The 21,456-nt window shown below is 39.6% G+C and overlaps 1 protein-coding gene and 1 non-coding gene across 4 annotated transcripts; one reads left to right on the top strand and one right to left on the bottom strand.

Annotated features, from left to right (window-relative positions):
• Positions 1-50: 50 nt before the first annotated feature.
• On the top strand, positions 51-14,343 carry DNAJC12 (DnaJ heat shock protein family (Hsp40) member C12). 3 transcript variants are annotated; one of them, XM_063337628.1, is made up of 7 exons: positions 51-152; positions 2,926-2,998; positions 3,557-3,655; positions 6,755-6,833; positions 9,164-9,303; positions 10,537-10,738; positions 12,580-14,343. In XM_063337628.1, the coding sequence occupies exons 3-7, from the start codon at positions 3,578-3,580 to the stop codon at positions 12,672-12,674; spliced, it is 594 nt and encodes a 197-aa protein (XP_063193698.1). In that variant the 5' UTR covers positions 51-152; positions 2,926-2,998; positions 3,557-3,577; the 3' UTR covers positions 12,675-14,343. The 3 variants fall into 3 exon arrangements, with proteins under 3 accessions (XP_063193698.1, XP_063193699.1, XP_063193700.1); XM_063337629.1 differs by lacking the exon at positions 2,926-2,998 and having other exon boundaries at positions 139-152; XM_063337630.1 differs by lacking the exons at positions 51-152; positions 2,926-2,998 and adding an exon at positions 11,961-12,024 and having other exon boundaries at positions 12,580-12,667.
• Positions 14,344-20,576: 6,233 nt separating this feature from the next.
• TRNAS-UGA (transfer RNA serine (anticodon UGA)) lies at positions 20,577-20,658 on the bottom strand. The gene has a single exon. It is a non-coding gene; the product is annotated as a tRNA-Ser (tRNA).
• Between the last annotated feature and the right edge of the window lie 798 nt (positions 20,659-21,456).

Genomic DNA, 21,456 nt, shown 5'->3' with positions numbered 1-21,456 from the left:
CGCCGCCCCGCTCCCTGCCCCAGCCTTTTACCTCATGGCGCTGTGGTGCCGTTCCCGGCGGGAAGGGGGAAGCCCGTCCTTGCGGAGCTTGTGCCTCCCTCTCCCCCCACGCCCTCGCTCCCTCCCTCTTCCAGTAAGAGCTCTAATGACAGGTAGAATTTCTCCCTTACAGGCCTCGATAACGACAGCTTTTTTTTTTTTTTTTTTTTAAAAAAAGACCCCTTTGAGTTAAAATTGCTGATACGTAGGTTTTTGGTTTGTTGGGTTTTTTTCTTCAAAAGGGATTCTTTTTTTAGATAACTGACTTCATAGCTGGTATATGTATTGGCGGGGGGATTTTATTTTTTTTTTTAATGCCTGGTTCTTTCAGGCATTAACGACCGCTCAAAAGATACACATGCCATTTCTCACACTTTACCTATGTCTTAAAAAGAAGCTGTGAAGCAACCAGATGTTAATCAGAGCAGCTTTTCCATTACTCTGTGCAAATTTGCATGCAAGCATTTATTTTCCTTATTGAAGCTGAGGCAAGATTCACATTTCCTAAAAAGCACGTGCTTTTGTCAGGATGTAAAGGAGAGGTATGACTTTAATATTGTCGTTTTGGTGCTTATTTATGTGAAGACTGCATTCTAAGGAAGAAGATGTGTAAGTGATACAGGTGTATGATCTAAAGCTTTCAGGGAGGGTGTTGATGAGGAAAATATTCAAGCATCCAGAAGCTGACTCTGATATTGCAAGCATTTATATGAGTTAATGATGTTGTTGCAGTCATTGCCCCTAAAGCGGGGAGTGGGTTTGTTAGGGCTTTGGTTCTCTTCATTATCTGCAACTCTGAGCACGTGTGGGGATGAGGATGGAGCATGAAATGCAATTTGAGTTATATTATGCATTGAACTTCTTGAAGGTGTGTACTCTACCCTTGGGAAGCAAAACAACTAAAGTCAGTTGAGAAGAACAGGTATTGGATGATTTGATGTATTTTATAAGAATAATTTCAAATATAGATTTCCAGGTCTTGCTGTTTTATTTAAAAGGCCGTTTATGACTTTTAAAAGTTGATGGTAAACCTCCAGCTGTACTGAACCAGAATTTAGTGTTGCTCTTGGCTCTAAACAAGCAAAATTGTTGATAATATGTTAGGAATGAATAGAAACGTTTTGTTCGTGATTGGGTACAGAGAACAAATACGAGATTTCCTCACTTCCAGTACTGTTTGTACGTTCTGGGCAACACTCACCAAAACATAGGTAGACACATAAGCTGTGCCATCTCTGGTGCTGTGACTCTTTCAAATAAAGTTTATGTCCTGAAGGCAATTTTTCAATTTTTTTCTGTGCGTTATATGCAGGTTCTCTTGCCCTCCTTTTTTGGATGACATTTTGCTCTGTGATTTGTCCCACTGAAGTCAGCTGGATCAGTAAAAGACTGAGTTATTATTCAGCATCAGTATTTTGTGTCCTTCCCACATGAACCTTCAGACTGTGCTGTGTGACCCTTTGTACCCCAAGCACTGGAAAACTCGGGGCGGGGGGACACAAGTATGGTCACTGCCGCAATTTGGGTCAGACCCTTGTTTACTTGGTCTGAACAGACAAGAATATGGAAGGCACCAAGGCTTCAGCGAGCAAATTCCCTGTGAACAAGCAGCTTGCAAGTTTCAGGGTTTTCTTGTCTGAATCCAGCTCTTGTGCCTGCGGTTTGGCTTGCAGCACAGAAATAGCCACTGAAAACTGGAGGTAAAAAGGGTTAAAGAGCCTTCCCTTTCACCTTAGGCAAATATGCAAGAAATACTTGGACAAGAACGATACGTCAGGAGTGCTATTGGGAAGAGGGACAGCTGTTTGTTTTTTATCCTCCCCCAAAGTACAATCTATTTAAATATTTACATGATCTCTTGCTAAAATGCTTTCTTTTCTTTCCTATACTTTTCTGGTTTATTATTAAGTTGTGAATGTTGGAGAGATTTGTAATTTCCAATTCTTCCACTTTGTGGAAAAAGTGTATCGTTTTATTTACTCAGAGAAATATGGTAGTAGTGTTTTCTATCAAATTTAAATGGTTTCACAGAGGCTTGTGCTTTGCTATTTCATATTACTGCTTCTTCTTTTCATGGACTTTATATATTTTATAATCTTAATAGACTATCTGAACATGTATGTTCATGTTTACATGTGTGTAAAAAATGGAGATTTCAGACAATAAAACCTTGGAAAGAAAGAAGTGGGAGGCTAATATTATATGTAGGTAATTTCAGAAGATTAATACATAGATAATAAAATAAAGCACTTGTAAATGCAGGACTTATTTTATAAATGGTTCTGAACGGACCCTAGGTCCTTCACTGATTAACACACACTTGTAGCCTCAGTCACACCCTGTGTATCTGTTCTGTGTAGACTCTCTGACTAGGTCACTGCATCTAAAAATGTGTAATTATCCAAGGCACCTGTTCGTAAGGGCTGATTTAAAGAATCAGCAATATTTAATGACATTAAACATCTTGGATTACAAAGCTCTTGCAGGGATGGGAAAAGTAAAAATAGAGCTCCTTAGGCTCCAGAGGAAACACTTCAGCAAGTGGTTAGTATTACACCTAGGAAGTAATCTTTTTAAATCAACAGATCATTGGAGAGACTGCAGTTAAATGTGTCAGTAGCTTTTGTTGGTCTTGATCATTAATGACAGTTCAAAATTAAAGGGGTTTCATTTCAATGTAAAATGAGTTTTGCAAGGAATGTGTCTTGCACATAATACAGACCTTCAAGACACGGTTTGAAAGTAATCTAGTGTGAGAAAAAGTCTCTATTTAATGTGATCGTAGGCAGTATTTCATGTTGTCTTTTCATAGTCTTAATTTTGTCAGACGTAGAACAGAGGTACAAGAGCTGTTTGTTTTTGAAGAATAGTGTGTATATATCCTAGGCGGCCTTCAAAGAGTGAAGATTCACCCCTTCCTGTTGAAGCAACTGACAGAACTCTAAGAGGCTTTGGCAAGGTCAATACTCATTCTCAAAAGTTTGCAGCCTTGTAGTCGTTATTTTGGAAGTAATCCTTACTCCTTCGTATAATTGCCCGTATAATCTTGCTGTTACAGACTGTGGCAAAAGTTGCAATTAAAAATGAGGCAGAAAATATGTTTTAGTGTATGTAGGCTCAGGTGCAGGAAAGCCTTTAAGTACGTGCCTGATTTTAAGTGGCTATACACGGGATGGCGTGATCAAAATCTGAAAAACAGCTTGATTTTCTTTAGTATCCAGAACTCTTTTCAGTCTGGATGACACCCAGAGTTTGATGTCGCAGTGACTTTGGCAACTACAAATCCCAGGGAGCATTGCCATGAGCAGGTTTGTGCGACCGGATTGGCGTCCTGCGGGGACCAATGGCAGGCAGAGAATTCAAGAAAATTCATGTGTGTCAGCTGCCAGTATTAAAAAGCACTGGGGAGAGCTGTAGACCTGAGTGGAAATTGCCTGTTTCCCTGGGCTACTTCCAAACCCCTGTGTCCGCTGTGAATTGATATTCTATTTTACACCCTCTGTGCCTCGGCTGGAAGAAGCCCGCTGGACTAGTCGGGATGGATGCTATTCTGAACTGCAGAGCGGATGACTTGGAAGATTACTACAACTTGCTCGGATGTGATGAACTCTCTACGGTAAGAGCTTTCCCCACCTCCCCTCCAAGTTAATTACATTTTGAATGTGCTTTTCTGTCTACAGGGGGGATTGGAAGTTGTTTATCTCTGCAGGCAGCACTATTTGAAACGCATTGTGAGCCTTCTTTCTTGCTACTTTTACCTTTTAGTATCTCCCTCTGCAAAGCTCAATTTTCTGATCTCTGTACTGATGTTAAGATCCTAGAATATGGCTTATATTAAACATGTCTTATAAACCAGGATTGTGTTATAGATACAACTGAAATAATGGTTTATTCATTAGTTTAGTTCAACATGTGGTATGGTTATGAGTCACGAGCCAACTGCATCAATTTGACAACATCCAAATAATGCTTTGGAATATATTTTCCATTTTAAAAGATGGAAAATGCTATTTGTATGCAACTAATACAATGAATGTTCATAGCTGTACATCACTGATGATGCTATTGAGTTTCACAGGTTTTATACATATTTTTTAATTTTTAAAAAAACTGTATTCGTTGGTTGGGAGGAAAACCAAAAATAATATCTCTTTTCCATTCATCCCATTAATGAGTTTTAAATGCTAATTTTAATTACATTTAAATACTAGTTTTACTAATTTGTTTTGCTAGGAGATACCCGCTTTAGAATGAGATCTAGCTAAGCAATCGTTGAACAAGTTGTAGCTAAAACAAGTGTTCTTCTTCCTAAAGGTGTCCATATAACATTTTTTGGATAGTCTGAGTTAGTGGTATCCTAATATTTTTTTAATCCAATTGCTGTAGTAAGTGGAATTGTGTTTTTGGAAAAGTTTTGATTACTCTGATGTAATGAAGGGTGTATTCAGCTGGATAAAAGCTGTATTTTGCTCTGTAAATTTAATCAGATGCTCTCATCTGTCCTAGTGGGACAATACCTCTGTCTTTCTTGTCGCTGAAAGCATACTAGTCAGCAGCTCCGATCTGCTACAGAAGGCAATTGAAAGCTTTTCCTGGGATAACTCCTAAAAAGTCATCCCAGCAGAGGGCGGTGTCAAAGTTTCTCTGTAGCTTGTTTCGCAGACGCTATTTCTCATTTTTTACCTCATGCTAATTCTTTAAGGGCTTAACAATTAATGAATAGTTCAAGTATGTATGATAATGATTTTTCAAATGGCTTCAAAATGAACTGAAAAAGATGGAATAAATGCTAATGGGTCCTGAAAAATAATCTGTCGGGTATTATTTGTTGAGAGAAGACGCGGATGTTACCAGATTATTTCTGACATGGGAGTAGGAACTGAGATCAGAAGTTGACTGAGCACCATGATTGCCTTCCCGCAGGATGCTGCACACGACTACTGACATTTAACAGAAATTTGAAGCATTACAGGTGTTTCGCAGTCACATTACCTTGTATATGCAGTCGAGTATTTGCAGCAGCACACGCTTCTTTAGGCACGCGCAGCCTATTTCCGGCTGCAGTGCTTTCATCTAAGGTGCTGAATATTCAGGTCTTGATCTGACCTGGTTAAATTTAAGCGCAAATAGTTTCAATTTCTGCAGACCTTCCTTGTATTAAAGTAAACACCCATGTTCATTCTTGGCTTCTTATAGAATTTTGCTCATGGACACCTAGTTCGTCTTCAGACTTGAGAGGAAGAGGGGAGATTTAATCTACATCCTTCTTCTAAGAAGTGTTATTCATTTATAGTGGGTATTGCATACCTTTCTTGGTAAAACATCTCACTGAATATTTTATATAAATTTAATATATTTTGTATAAACTTCCTATAAACTTTTCCTTCTACTGATTATTTTTTTTTAAACTGAAGAATTCCAGGCTACCCCTCTGCTACTGTGCATATTTTAACTTTAAAGTTCCCGTTTATATAACTAAATTTTAGAGATGGTAGCTAGCTATATAGTAACCAGTTTCAATAAGTTCTCTGTACAATGTATGTATTTTTAAGTGTCTTACTGACTGGAAATATACCACCTTCTGTGGTTCCTCTGGAAGAAGTTACTGAGAAGAGGAAAAAGTGTAGAATTCTTAAAATACCACTGTAGGCCACATTTTTCCCAGCATATGACAACAAAATTTGGCCAGCTAGTTGAGTGAACTGAAACTTTATTATAAAGAAAAAAGGTTATGAGCCTTAATTTTGAAATAAATAATTTAAATCATATATGGATGTCAGGGTTTGAAGGATGAGGTGTTTATATGAAGAGCCTTTCTAGCATGGGAAAGAACAGTAGCTATCTTAGGGCAAGTTGTTGTGAAAGCTTAAGCTGTACTGGAAAGATACAAAGAAGTTTTGGCTTCTGAATTATAATAAGAAGCAAGATACTTTGAAAAATCTGAAAATCTGAAAATCTAAGCTGAAGCCCACTCCAGTGGATTCCTGTATTTTCTTAACTGATAACGTGTCTTTGTTCTCCCACTGGTTGTAATTCTTCATGGTACTATAAACTGTGTGGGAACTTGTAATAAACTAATACATGCCAATATTCTAATATTTTTCTAATGTTAGAATTCTAATTTCTAATATTTTTTGTATAAATTTATTCTAAGTCAACCTTTTTGCACAGAAAATTATCTTGAACTGCTAGTTATCTAGCTTTGTGGTATCCAAGATGAAAAAGTCGTGTGGTAGTGGCTAAATTTCCTATGAAGAGTATATGGGGAAAGCCATGCAATCCCACAAATTGCTCTTCAGCGACGGAGAAGCTCTTTGCTTCCTGCAATGAAACTTTGTTAAAAGTTAGAGTTGATTAAACAAAGCGAAGAGCAACCGAAGGGATGCGTTTTGCCTACATGGTCAAATGTGAAGAACGGGCTTCGCACACGTGATCTCTGCACATTTTTCTTAAAGCCAGCTTGCCGTATTGGATGACTGCACTTCACAAAAATAAGAATGAGGATGAGTGCATGGAAAATGAAATTAAATAAGCAGTATCACTGACAGATGGTCATTGCTACCTCTATTTTACTTGTACTAAAGCTTGTAAAAACGAATAGGAAAAATCTTTCAGCATCCTTTGTTGTTCCTCCCAACCCTTTTCAAAAATCAAATTTGAAAATCTTTTCTATGTATATATATTTACTCACTTAAAATCTCAACATTCTGTTTAGGTGGAACAAATTCTTGCAGAATTTAAGATTAAAGCCCTTGAATGTCATCCTGACAAACATCCTGGAAACCCTAAAGCAGGTATATATTCTTCCCTGTTTAAAAACAGTCTATTTTTTTCTTATATTAACATGACTAAGATATTAAATTCAGAGTTAAGACTTTATTAAATATTTGTTTCACCCCAGTATATTTTAATTGTCATGTGTATTGAGCATATTGTCTTTAAATAGCAAGCTCTAATATTCTAACATCTGCACACTCCTAGGTGGTAGAGCAGGAAGATGCTTGTTTGATTTTTCTACCCTCCCCCCCCCCCAGGACTTTCAGGTTTTTTTTCTTTCTAGGGTAGAACATCTTTTAATCCGGAAATTATTTATGGAGTGTATCCCTTTCTAGACCTGTGAAGCTGGCCTGCTTCCATGCTTGGTGGCATTCAAGTGCCATACTTGCGTCAACTATTTAATTTGCTGCCACGAACAAGCCCATCAGGAACACATTAAGTGTACTTTAGTTTCTTTTAATGTAATTTAATGGCTGGAAATAAAGAGAAGCCAGCACCACAGGAGTAGCCATCTGTTTGCAGAACAGCAGCTAACATTTGCATTTACGGAAGCGTGCAGTTCATCATACCTGTGGGGGCTAAGCAGCACCTGAGTTACTTGGAGACAGTCTTACCCCTTAATAACCACAAGAGAGCTCTAATCAGTGCTCACTGATGTCTGAATAGTTTATATTCTTTTAATAAATGTTGTTCTGATCATAATTATGGTCCCCACCAAAAATTTATTGTAGATTAATTAAATGTGCTTCTCATTTTGACTAATGTACAAAACTTTTCCTTTGAATTCTTTCTTTATAAACCAAACAACATAAGCATAAGCTGAACATGATAACCTGCCTACTTGTGTGAATCTGACTTGATCCACGACCTCCCCTGAGACAGGAGAGCTGGGAGCATCGCCGATGTTAGAGACTCCCACTCTGTCGAGCAGAGCTCTCAGCAGGGCTTGGCTTTCCTTACTGCTGCGCCTTCCGAGCCTCTTATCAGAGAGCTGACAAGGCGGGGGTTAAATGGTGAAATAGGTGGGATTTTTCACTTTGAGATTCCCTGACAAGGAACCCCTTCAGATTTGGTGTTTGACAGGCAATCTACCACCTACTAACAATAATCTGATCACTAATATTTAATTAATTCTAAAATGATAGCGCAAGTACCAATGAAACCAATGGAATCAACTTTCTCTGCAGAAAATTCTGGCTATTGCAGCCGGGAAACAAGAGACTATTGCAGTGCATGGTCCTGTCTGTCTGCAACACCACCTACCGCTCCCCCCCAAATTAATTGAAACTAAGTAGCACAAAAAAGGAGGCCGCGTGCCAAATGTTGGAGCAGCTTTGTTTGCCAAGGAGAAATATTTTATGCTCCATTTACCTGAATATGCTGTATTTACTTTAAATGCCTTCTTACAGTACTAGTGAAAGTTTATTTTATATTTTTTATTTAATCAGCTTAAAGCTCAATAAAGAGTAAATAAAGTAGACTTTTTATTTGTTGAAAACTAGTGATGCTGGAAAAAGGAAACCTAATAGAACTGCCCTCTCAACCTCTAGTCTGTTGTTTGATTTATGGTTATCAATTTTGATTAGTGTTTGAGCTCAGTGTGTTTCAAAAGAAATCTCTGTAATTTGTAAACTGGAATAAATGAATAATAATAATAGATCACTGTAACACAGGTGACTCATAGATAAAATCTAAATCTTTATAACCCTCTACAAATAGTGACATGCAGCTGCATCCTTAGTAACCATTTAATGAAAAATTACCCTGTAGGGAAAAATAAGAGCTCTCATTCATGCAGGCTGGTATTCAAGATAACATTTTAGCATACGTAGAAAACATACTTAATAAAATGTACAAGTTGGTTAATTTGAACTATATTTAGATTCCTCTTTTTGTCAATTTTTCCTCGTCTTTATGTTCCCCCCACTTATGTTTTCTTGGTGTTGTGCTTTGCTCTGACTTCCTTGCTGCTGTGGATATAAGTGTGTCCCTACTAAGCATTTCACTTTTTAAGGTTGTCTGCGGGGAGTGACTCGTGCCTTTTGCGTGCTGTACTCTGTAAGTTTCTCTGAACCTAAATTTAGGCAATTTTGAAGCCAGTAGACAAACAAGCTTTTTAGTCCTCATTGGAAAAGGATGTCAGTTGTCCACCACAGGTGCTGTGATCCTAAAGCCAGCTAAAACTGTGCAACGCTGTCAGCAGACCAACCACCTTTGTCATTCAGGTCTCCTTCTGTCCCCTCTGCTCTGTTTGCTGTAAGCCATTGTTGGCAGCTCCCCTTTCATATCTGAATTAATTTCTTTGAAAATAAATACTTTCTTTAGTATCTTTTCGGTTTGTGTCTAGTGGAGAATTTCCAGAAGCTGCAGCAAGCTAAGGAGATCCTTACTAATGAAGAGAGTCGGGCACGTTACGATTACTGGCGACGAAGCAAAATTACCATTCCGTTCCAGCAGTGGGAGGCCCTGAGCAATTCTGTGAAAACGGTTGGTGGTGTCTAAGTTTGGGCCTTCGGGAGGAGCAAGGGGTAGGGCTGGTCCAGAGGAAACGGTGCAGTGAGTGAGGGGATGAGTTACACCACTTCTGCTGCAGTGGTGGGTTCTGGGGGTGGGAAGAGTGCAGCGTGATTCCTGCACTAAGGAAGTTAAAGAAATTCAGGAAAAATTGGAGGACTATAGAAGCCCATTCACAGAAGTGTTTGGAGCTACTGGTTTTAGAGCAAGTTTATCAAGTTGCTCCTTTTATTTTTATTATATGAAGTTTAAGTGACTTAAGGGCTGTTTTCAAATGCTTCAGCACACTTTGCTTTTGTAGAAACTTTTTATTTATTTTCAAAGTGAGGACCTTTGTATAATATATTCTCCTTCCAGTATATTTCTTGGCAAATAGGTTTTCATGCTACCTGATTAATAAAGAGCTCATTGAAAAATCTAGAAGGTAGGTTCCTTGGAACCCTGGGCTTCACACAGGTCTTTGATAGGGCCCTGCTAGGCTACTGGGGTGATTTGTGACAGAGACAGATGTTCTGAGGCTTGTTTTCCCTCCTGATTTTGCCAGTGAGGTAATTTGATAGCATGTTCCTAGTAGATCCTGATTCCATAATGTTTGATTATTTTTTTTCTGCCTTATTAGGATGAATGATAGCTACAAGTCTACATGGTCAGATTTTAAGTCAGGTGAATAAATGAACAATGAATGTCTTGCCAATTCTGCTTACGAGAGAATTTTGAGAGCCTCTTCAGCTAAAGGGTTATGCCTGAGCTTAGTTGTTTGCTGGAAGTATCCCATGAAGCTTAGCTCAGTTCCAAACAGAAGTCATTCGACAGACTTTACTATTGAAGCTTTCCAAACCGTCTTGCTTTCAAAGGGCACCTTGAAGTCAAAGAGAGCTTTGAAAATGGACATTTTCTAAGTCACTCAAGCTCTCTTAAAAATGTGTCAGAAGTCAAGACAGAAGAAACTGTAAAAAAGACCCTTATAATTATTTGATGCATTTGTACATTTCGTTCTTCATCCCCACCTGACATAAACTTTCCTCTCAAATGCTATTTGCAATATAAAACCATGCTTTCCCCTATCCCATTGACCTGCAAGCTCCTCTCGATGTGCTTTGTTTAATCGTTTATCACGACAATATAAGAAAGAAAAGAGGAGTTCATTAAAAAACTTTTAAAGCATAGGAATTAGTTCTTTGTTTGTTATTTTTTGCATTTCTTTAGTCAATGCACTGGGCTGTCCAAAGTAAGAAGGACCAAATGCTGGAAGCTCCTGACTTGAATAATAGCAACAACAAAACTAATGAGATTTGGACCCAACATACTGAAAGCAATGAAGATGGGTTGTCAGATGGGAACAGGGAGCAAGAAGATGTTGCAATTCCTGATGTGAAACCACAGTCTTCAAAGAATCCAGACTCCCCAAGTAAGTGAAACCAGCAGTTACAGAAAATTGCAGTATCCAGGGATTGGCCTGAAATGGAGGCTTTTAGTCATGAGAAATTCTTCTCCAGAATAATATGTTTAACTGGTAGCTTTTTTAATGTGGTTTGGGGTTGGGGTTTTGTTTGGGGTTTTATGTTGTTTATTATTTATTTAATTTGGAAGCTTTCAGACCTTTCTGCCTCCCTATCCCATGTTTGCTCGCTTGTTTGCTAGTAAAACCAAAAACTGGAGAAGAAAGAAAAAAAAATACTCTTCTTAAACCAAAATGGAAAGCTCAGTTTTGCTGCTATATCAAAATGAAAAAAAAGGCAATTATTTTCAGTGATTTTTTTTTTTAAAATAAGTTAAAAAATGCTAGATAAAGCATTTAGGTATTTTACATATTTTTTTTTTCTTTTTTTTAATCCAGCATTCAGTATTTCCGCACAGTTTTCATCTGATGAGTTAATGAGGACTAAAAATTGAGACTTGAAGGCTTCTTCTGTATTTGGATAGGTGTTTTTTTTTTAAATAGTGCATGCACCAGAATAAATGTGTATTTCAAAAGCAATAATCTGGCCAGTTAGTATCTCCTCTTTGTTGTTTAGGTTAGTATGCCTGAATCAAAGTTTACTTACCAAAATGGCCTGTGTTCTGCTGGATCCTTCAGGAGTTTCATAATCATAGGCTAATGTTATCAGAAAACTACTATTAAACAAAGTCCTGTCGTTTCTTCCCAGCTTGATCAAGCAGGAAATTAAGTTGAACTGTGAGGGTAGCAAAACCTAATTTAATCCCAAACATTTGTGGAATGCAGAAAATAAATAAGAAAATTCTACAAATGTATGTGAGGCATAACTAAAAACTTTATATTTAAAAATTATGCTCCATAACATTATACTATTTTTTGATAATTAAATCATCACTGTATCCTTTGTAAAGCAGCAAAATTTCAAAGAAAACATCCTCTTGTTTTCTTGTAATGGTGAGCTTTCTATGCAGGCATCTTCTTTCTCATAATTTTTTGAAGTTTAAATTTAATTTCCATAGATTTGAATGTGAAAAAATATTAAACTATCAAATGTCTACTTAATTTTTCCAGCAGGCATATATTTATACTAATAAATGTTCATATTAGAATATATTTATTTGACAGGGCCTTTATGCACTTCAGTGTTCGTACTTGATGTCAGGATGTTGATAATGCTTTTGTTTTGGTCCAGGAAAATTTATTATATTGGATTACACTTTTAAACTGGGATATTGTCAGTCCCTGTCTGGTGGTCTGTAAGTATTATAGACTACAACTCCACATAGCTATTTCAGCCTGAATAAGAGATTTTAACACTAAGTCTGGTAATAGGTTTCAGCTTCATGATACAGGAAGATCACGTTTTTCAGTATTAACAGCCCATAGCACAGGGTCTGAAAAACTCCTTTGCTCCCTTGTGTGTGGACAGAGCCATCTGTACCTTCCCTCCACGCTGTTGCCTTTCACATAGTTGGAGATTTATCGTGTCATCAACTCTCTCTTCTTCTTTAGGTGAAGCAAATTCAATTTGTTAAGGTTTTTCTCTGTAAGTTCTGTTTTCTGGCCTGCCATCATTCTTCCCGTTCTCCTTTGGACTCTTCCCAGCTGATATATATCTTGAAGTTTGGTGGTTGCTTAAGTTCTTGTTCAAACGATGCCAAGAATACTGAGGTTGTCCTTGCTAGTCAAGAGCACTGGAATTGACCAATTTTTTACTTACTTTTTTTGGGGAAGATTATCAAGTATGATTTCAGACAACTTAGTTTTGTACATGTTTGTAACAATTTACTTGCCTTTCTCTTTTTTCTCAGGATTTTCAGAGGCAAATTACTGGCACTTGCGTTTCCGCTGGTCAGGGGATGCTCCATCAGATCTTCTGAGGAAATTCAGAAACTATGAGATCTAAAATGCAAAATAGGCAAGAGCGTGAGATCATCTGTTCTACAGTTCAGTATTCTTTTTGTCAGCAGTTATAAGTTATTTGGGTTTTTGTATTCATTCATTGTGATGTGAATGTTGTTTGAATAAATGTCTTAGTACTGATTTGTTAGCGCACGTGCTATGAGCATTACAGATGGAGGTCTTTTTGTTTAATAAGCGAACTTTAATAAGTAAAGCCCTTTTCAGTATTAACATAAAATGATTTTGTGAAGTTATCTAACATCTTATGTATTGTTTCTTGTATTCTTAAATATTCTGTAGTGAATAATATTTTTTGCAATATTGTGATGTTATAAAGAATGTACTCTCGGTAGAACCAGAAGTCAATGTTAGACTCCAGCATATCATCCTATTCAGTGATGATCTTCCAAAAGCTATATGGCAATGACCTTTAAACAGAACTGTGCTTATTTCTAAATTATGTACTGTGTCTCACTTCTCCATTGCATTGTACGTACTGTAGTCATTTATAACGCACGCATGCACAATACTATTACAAACTTAACTTGTTGGAGAATTGTGATCTTATGATATAGATGAAATAAGAACCTTCTTATTATCCAAGAAGGTCACTGTGATAGATCAAGCACTCTTAAAAATCACTTGTTTTCTGTCTTAACAACTACACTTTTTGCACCAGCTATTTATTTTGGAAGGCAGTTCCAGAACTTCACTTCTCCAGTTAGCAGCTTTCTTCTTAAGATTTCCTGGTAGACAACTGATACCCCTTGTATGTGTCCCAGCATTGTCCTGTGGTTTCATAGTAATTTCCCTCCCTGCTCTGGCCTGGTAGACAGGGTCTTATTGGAGTTTTTTACAATGAGTAATGAAGAATCAGGTCAGTCAGCATTAATGTGTACAAAATCTCACATGAAAGGTTTTTGGTACTTTGGGCAACTTTGCAAATTGTGCTTATTTATTTTGTATTTGCTTTCTTCTTTGTAAACCTGGCTGATGTGTCACATGTATTTTTGTGCAGGCAAGTAATTCCATCAGCAACAAATAAAACTGCATGCATGCAGAAAGGGGTTGTTTTCATTTTTTAAAATGAAACGCTCTACCCACCACAGAGATCCATTTTGAATTTCTTGCTACTTGTCCCCTCAGGGGGTAAAAGCTTGAGAGAGTCCAGTTATGAATCCTGGGCGTCTCTGTGGAAAGTCAGATCTGGAAACAAGAGTCTTCTCCCAACATGGGAATGATATTATGATGTCTGTCTCCCCCTGGAGTGACACGTTTGGCTGTACTGTGCAGGGGTGTGATGTGCTGACTGACCTACTGTGCTTCTCCTCTTTCGTGCCCGTTTGCTACAGTTTATAACACAACTGCCCGTCAATGGATCCCTTATCGCATACATATCTTATTAACCTCATTCATATATTTATTCTGGTGTAGTTTTCTTTACAGGGGCTGACACCAGTGCTAACACTGGTTGTGTTTGTACCAGTTTATAAAAGCTCCAAGTACTGGTGTTCTGCTGATACAGCCACACTGATCTTAGGTTTGATGGCATCAGTAGCAATAGCTATTTTTACAGCACATCATCCTGCTTATCCAAAATCTTTTTTTTTCTTTATCCTACATGCTTTGCCCTTGCATATTTTGTAGATGAAAATATTATAGAGATGAAATTAATAATTCTGTGTAATATCTGCTAAATGTAATTACAAATTTTCTTCTAATACATATACTGCTTTCCTTTATATAAAGGTACTTGCTCAAGAAAGACTTTCAATCCATTTTATAGGGAGAGACTGTAAAGGATGTCAAACAGTAGTAACAGAAGAAACTCCAGTTCATGCAAAGGATACAAAGCAATAGGGTACAATTTTTCTCTCTAACAAAAAGATGGGAGTGCAACCAGCTGGGGTACTTCAGACCAGGTAACAGCTCAGATTCTCCTCTCCCCATTCTACTTGCTTGTAAAGGTAAAAAGGGGTAGTTGGGTGGATGAGTTAGCACCTAACCATCTGCTTTCCCTTGAGAAGTGAGTATACAGTAGAGCTTTGAACAGCAAAATTGTTTTTCATGTCATTAAAACTGATGTCATTATCAGCCAATTATGAAATGGTTTGTTTTGGCAAAGCACCTTTAGGTATTTGTTCCAGACGAATAATTGCAGATATTTGGAAGACTCTTAGCCCAGTGAAAGCTGATCGCAAAACTTGCATTTTGTGACATATCTGCTGGAGATCGGTGGTCTAATTTGTATTTGCCCCAGGGAAGACAACAGATTATTAACTGGTGCTCTAGTATACAAGTACAGATTTTTTTTTTTCTATTTATGTCTAAATTTAACTTCAAATGGTCCAATTTTCTGTATTTCTTGAATGGAACTGAACGTTCCTGTTCCTAGCAGAGCAAACCCAGAGGTACTGGAAAGCATGAGGAAGCTGTGCAGCCCATTTTGCTTTTGGGGCAGCATTGGTGGGACCTGACCTGTTGGCCAGTAAGAACAGTGAACTGGAATAAGCGGGCAGCCCAGTTCTCCCTTGTGTTAGAAAGGAAAGAAATAAGCACCTGACAAATTACTCAGTGTTAGGTCATTCAGGGCCCACCCCACAAGCATAAACTGTTCATAGGTGGTTGGGATTTTTTTTTAATAGTAGTAATTTTAGAAGGTTTTTTTGCTGGTAGCATGAAAAGATCCAGCAAACATCTCACATGACATGATCCACAATAACACAGTGTCTTGGCCTCTGCACTGGTAAGTACATAACATGCTTAAATATTAATTGGAGCAGGGGTTGTAAGGCGGGGGTCTCAAGCTCTGTGGAAAGGTGATGAAGAGGCAACAGGGCCAGGCATAGGTGGTTTTTCAGTGGCCAACACAGAACTTAACTTTCTTTGCAAAGTGGAAACAGCTGCAAAAGGAAAGTTGTGGGGGTGGGGAACAACAGCAACAACCCCAGATGCTATAGATTAGAATTAGGGTCCATCAATCTCAACCTGGAGGAGGGGGCAGCTACTTGGAAGGGATGGTAAAGTCTCATTTTCCTCTTCCTGTGAGTTGTTTAGGTAGGTAGCAAGGGGTTCTGAACTGTCTGAGGGGTCTGGCTTGGTGTGTGCTTCTGCTATACAGCAATTGGGTGATGTCAGGCTTGAGTGCTTTGTTAGCTGTAGCTTGAAATGATTTAGCTTAGCTTGGTATGAAAATATATGGACCTGTGAAGTGAGCCTACATCCTCTGGGGTCTACTCAAAAGTAGTGATTAAAGTTGGCCATTATGGAACTTGTGAGGGCTGATGGGATTTCAGCACAAAGTTATGAGACTGCAGGTGGGTGATGATAACAAAATACACACTAGGGCATGTTGTTTAATATTGTGTTTCTAGGTCTCTGAAACTGTATCAACTGGTTTTGTAATATCAGAAACGATGCAGCTGTTTAGCCTGCTGTTTACAATGAAATTTAACAGCTTAGGAGGGGTGGGTGGTCTTGAATTATATAAAATTAATATAACTTTAGTTACTGCTGTCATTCCTGTTCTTGTGCAGATGCTGAATACATAAGATTGAGAATGTTCTAGTTCTTCACAAACTTCTTGTTTTGCCAGTATTTGCCAAGTTGTTTTGCCGACATTTCCCAAGTTTTGATGATGAATACAGATAGTATATGACTTAAAATCTCAGGCTGAGTAATGCTGAATGATAGGTAAGGTCATTTCCCAAATGCTTGTTTTCCTCTTTAAGTGAGAGAGGGTGGAAAAAAAAAAAAGGAGAAGAGGGCAGTTTATATGTTCTATAATAGAAGCAAGCATCCTGATGATTAAAACAGATACCGTGTAGCTTTAATTTCCTGAGTATGAACATTGCTATCTTACGCTTTCATATCCTGAAATGAGAGACAAGACTGCTGGGAAGGTAAGCGATGAAGGTGCTGTAAAGCTGCTGAAATTACACAGCAAGAGATAAAGCAGCTCAGTAAGTTATCAGCCTCTGTCACATGGGGTGATATTTATCAGTTAGTTTATGCTGGGTATTTTTATTGCAGCCCAGGGTACATGCTCATCCTGCTGTTATAAGAGTTGCCAAGCCTCCCCCCACGATGGCAGGTACTGCATGTGCTTGTTCTTCCACCTTCGCTGTATTAGTCTCTTCTCCCTCCCATGTTAATGAAGATGAGATACTCCACGTGCTCGGTTTGTCCCAGCTTTGAAAGGCTTGTGTCTTGAGTCATTACAGTGGTGCACAATGTAGTTTGGGAACTTTTACAAGTCCTAGGTCTCATGGAATTGGGAACTTCTACAAGTTTTAGGTCTCGTGGATATCATAACCTGGATGATGGAGAAAACAAATTTTCTTTCCTATCTATTCCATCTTCACAGTTGTTTGCTCCTGCTCCCTTCTTTTGGTAGGGCAGTGAAGGAGAGGGACGACTACTAGAAAATGAAATTTGCTGCCAATGTTGGCAAGGTTTTTTTCAGTCTCGATGTGTAGTGTGGTTGTCGGTACTTCGAACAAAATGCTTTCCATGCTGCTTTATCAAAACTGCTTCTCTAAAAATATCAAAGGACTCTCGGCACCAGAGGCCGACAGCTTTTCTCAGGAGATATAGAATCATTTAGGTTGGAAAAGACCCTTGGGATCATCGAGTCCAACCATCAATGCCACTCGACAAAGTTCTCCCTTACACCATATCCATTAACACCACATCTAAATGAGTCTTAAACACATTCAGAGATGGTGACTCCACCACCTCCCTGGGCAGCCTATTCCAGTGTCTGACCACTCTTTCCGTGAAGAATTTTTTCCTAATGTCCAGCCTAAACCTACCCTGCTGCAGCTTGAAGCCATTCCCTCTTGTTCTATCACTAATTACCTGTGAGAAGAGACCAGCACCAACCTCTCTACAATGTCCTTTCAAGTAGTTGTAGAGAGTGATGAGGTCTCCCCTCAGCCTCCTCTTCCTCAAACTAAACAGTCCCAGCTCCTTCAGTCGCTCCTCATATAGTTTGACAAACTAGATTTACTTTGTCAGGATTGTCAGAGCTGGTCCTTTATATGAAGTTTATGCTGAGTAGAAGACTGTCAGCTCCTCCTCTTTCTCATAAACAACTTTGATATTGGTGGAATGGAGGGGCAGGAGAATGAACAGAAAGGTCCAGAGGAGTAGGAGACTGTTCCAGCTGGTTGGGCCTGGATGCCCTTGGTGCTTTCTGCTGCTTGCAGTCCTCACTTTTGAAGGATCTGAGTCTTCCCCAGGATTTTGATGTCCATCCTCGGCCTGTCACTGCCAAAGGACTAGGCTGTTTGCTTCAATATGGATAGATGATGATAAAAAGGAGCCTGGACATTTTAAGCATCTCTCTGCTTAGCTGCCTGGAGGCACTTGGTCCCTGAAGGTACTGTGCAGTGGGCCTGAGCCAGGTTTGGGGAGGAAAATTGCACCATCTGGCAGATATGAAGCAGTACCATGTTGAGCCCATATGTACCTTTTGGGGTCTGGACTCCAGCACCAGGTTCGTTACTGGCTCGCTCTTTCTCTCTTACAGCTGAGGTTTGAAAAGGGAAGCAGATCAGAGCAGAAGCACTTTAACTCTTTGCTACGAAATGGAGATGGAAAGTGATAGGAGTCAACAGGAGAGCACTGAGCCCAGTACACTAGTGCTGCTGCGCTACAGCTGTAGTAAGCTGTTTGGCATTGCTTACTTACTTCTGCAATTACAAAAAAAATAACTGCAATTAAAACCATATGGCTCTTCCCCTTCAGTGCCTTGATGGGAACAGTTTCATAGATCTTGCTGAAGGGTGAGGGTGGGAAATAACTTGGGTGTTCGCTGCTGCTCTTTTTTCAACTACACATCTTAGGGAAAACCAGTTTCAAGGAGGAAAGGTTCACTGAATGCAAATAATTCCCTAGACAGAGGAGATTTTTGTTGCTTTTCTGACAGACTGGCCTCTCATTTTTCAGTATAATAAAATAACCACATCTTTTGGTGTTGGTCATTTGACATTTCCATTCCCAGCAAGGTCGCAGTGAAAAGGACATCTGGAAGTTGCAAACTTCCTAATAAATATTTATTGGGTTGGTACTTTGTCTTCAGATGTATTAAAGCAATGAAATGTACTTTGGAAATAAGACGCTTAAAGTGGTCAGTGAAAAAATGGCAACTTTTTCAGTGATGCAGTGGAAAAGAAGGACTTAGTGCAAACTTGCCCGCTGTGTTTAGCATTTTGACTGGCTTTTTGTTAGTTTGGAATGCTCCCCAAAACTGCATTACACAAAATAGACTTGCTCTCATCTGTTCCAGATTACAGGGGTGGGTGGGATCTTCAAGTTATAAAAGAAAAAAGAGTTTAAATTCCTGACTGATTAAACAAAACCAAGCCTTATATGTGGAAAAGAAGCTTTGGGTTTTTTTAACTTGTTACCTGAAATGTGCACGCTCACTAAAAATGTTGATATTTTGCAGAGTGACCAACATGTTGTACTGCTCTAAGCACAAAATGTTAAGCTGTTGAAAGTAGCACAGGTACCGCACCTTAGCAAAGGATGCTTAAGTTGCTACTCTTGAACCTAAAAACTGTCTCTTCTGCAATGTCTGAGATGTCTGAATTCAGTATCCCTCGGCAGGATACCTTCACACGTGAGAATTTAAGGGAAATGCCTAATGTTATGGTCACATATTACACAGGACCATTGTCAGTTATTTACCAGTTTAAGATTCCCTCTAAAGCGTAACCTCTAACGCTTGCACGTGCCTGAACAGAAACAACCACCCAAACCTGAAATCGCTGGAAGCCCTTGTTAGGGAGCACTTTGAAATGTTCATTTTGCTGCCAGCTTAAGCAATTGTTTGTTTGTCCCCTCTTTCTTTTATTTTGTTCAAAGCAGGGATATTTCAGTGTTTCCTCTTCTTCCCCGCCTCCATTTTCTGATTAAATTAAGTTGTACTAACTAGAAAGGATGGATTTACGTGTTGGGGTTTTGTCTTGTCTTTTAGATAGAGAGGAGTGAAAAGTGGTTGTTCCTTCTCTAGCCTATTTTGGCCTCTGTGAAAATGGCTTTTTTCTTATTTCCATTCCTGCAAATTTTTCAGTTCTTCACTGATGCTGGGATCACACGTGGGAGGAGATGGACACAGCCAAGTGGTGAAAGGTTGGTTTAAGCCAGTCAGAAAGAGGGGATGTGGGTGTGCGTGTATGCAGGGGGAAGTGCCTTGTTCTTATGTTTTTCATGGTTATTAGTTGCATAATAACTTCTGTGAGAAATTTTCCCCCTTGTTGCCAGTTTGTGTGGGTAGGTGCACGCTTCACGCCTGTGCAGAAGACCATAAAAGACAGGCAAAGATCATCCAGGAGCCTCTCGCTGGAGGTCTAGGAGTAATCACACCAGCTTCCTTCACGAAAGGGAAGCTTTGATGGAGGAAATGCATTCGACATAGAGTAGCCTACTGCTGACAAGACGTTATTTATATTGTATCAGTTGTAGGGCCTGGGGTCGGGACAATGGCCCCTGGGGTAAATCTGCATGTGTGTGTACGTATGCATTGCATTACTTGCACTTGGGCAGTGCCGATAGCGTACACCTGACCTAGAAGGTGATCTGTGGAGTAAACACTGATCCCAGTGTGCCCTTCTCCCACCTACACCAAGTGCTGTTTATCACAAAAGTGTTTTAGATGTAATGCTGGACACTTACCCTGGGGCCCATCGCTGCTTTAGTGCTACTTTTATGTCTTGACAGAAGCAGGGGAGGGGTGTGTAGACGTGGACTAATGAGTTGCAATAGGATAAATGCCAGGTAATCCCTCTTGCTGCTGCCGAGGCAGCTTAACAGTGAGAAAAGACGCAAGGAGTAAAACCTGCACGTTATAAACAACTACGGAGCACAGGGGGAAAAAAAACACCAACCCTCATCGGGCCGCAGCGAGCAGGGTTCGAACCTGCGCGGGGAGACCCCATTGGATTTCAAGTCCAACGCCTTAACCACTCGGCCATCGCTGCTGCTGGTATATATGTAGCCCGGCTGCAGTCCTTACCCATCATTCCACCGGCGGAAGTTCCCGCCCCTCATTCTACCAGGGGCCAATGGGCGCCGTCGCCTCTCCCCGCCATACACCGCCCCCCGGCCGGGCCGGGGAAGGGCCATGCCAAAATGGCCGGCGCGCCTCAGGCTTGCGCTGAGGGGAGGGTGGTGCCGGGGGAACGCAGACGTGTTAGCTGCCGCTATTTTTTATTCCCCTTTGTTTCTTCCTCCCCGGTTAGAAGAGCTCCGGTTTCCTCAGTGGCTCTGGGCGGTGCGGAGGAGCCTGAGACAGCTGAGATAAGGGCCACCTACCGCAGGGCGGTCAGGTCACTGCGCTCCGCAACGCGGGCAGCAACGCGAATAAATTTTCCGTGCAGCTCTCCAGCTCAGGAAAAATAAATGCCGGTCTCTGTGCTGCTGGGTCTTTCTACCTAAAATATAAAGGCTGTAGAGGAAAGGCGGCGGGAAGTGTTTGGAGGCACGCTTCGGTTCCCTACTGAGGATGCAGCCAGTAACTACGACAAAATACACCAACATTGCATTAATTGTTAGAGTGGTGTTACCTTAATTTCCCCCCGTTTTTATTCTGTTCTTTCAAGTATTACAAAAGTTATCACGTGACTATTATATGTAAATTCACTCACTGCAGTTAGGTTTTTTTTACCCTAGCACACAGCTAATTGCGTCAGCAGTAGTATAATGGAAATTAAATGTAACTTCACTTTATATTATAGTCTCCTACTGAGGAAAATATTAATTTTCCTTTTCTTCCTTTT

This window comes from Chroicocephalus ridibundus, chromosome 6 (assembly GCF_963924245.1).
Source record: "Chroicocephalus ridibundus chromosome 6, bChrRid1.1, whole genome shotgun sequence".
NCBI lineage: Eukaryota > Metazoa > Chordata > Aves > Charadriiformes > Laridae > Chroicocephalus > Chroicocephalus ridibundus.
The sequence above is the reverse complement of the archived record's forward strand: the minus strand, read 5'-3'. Positions and strand labels throughout refer to the sequence as shown.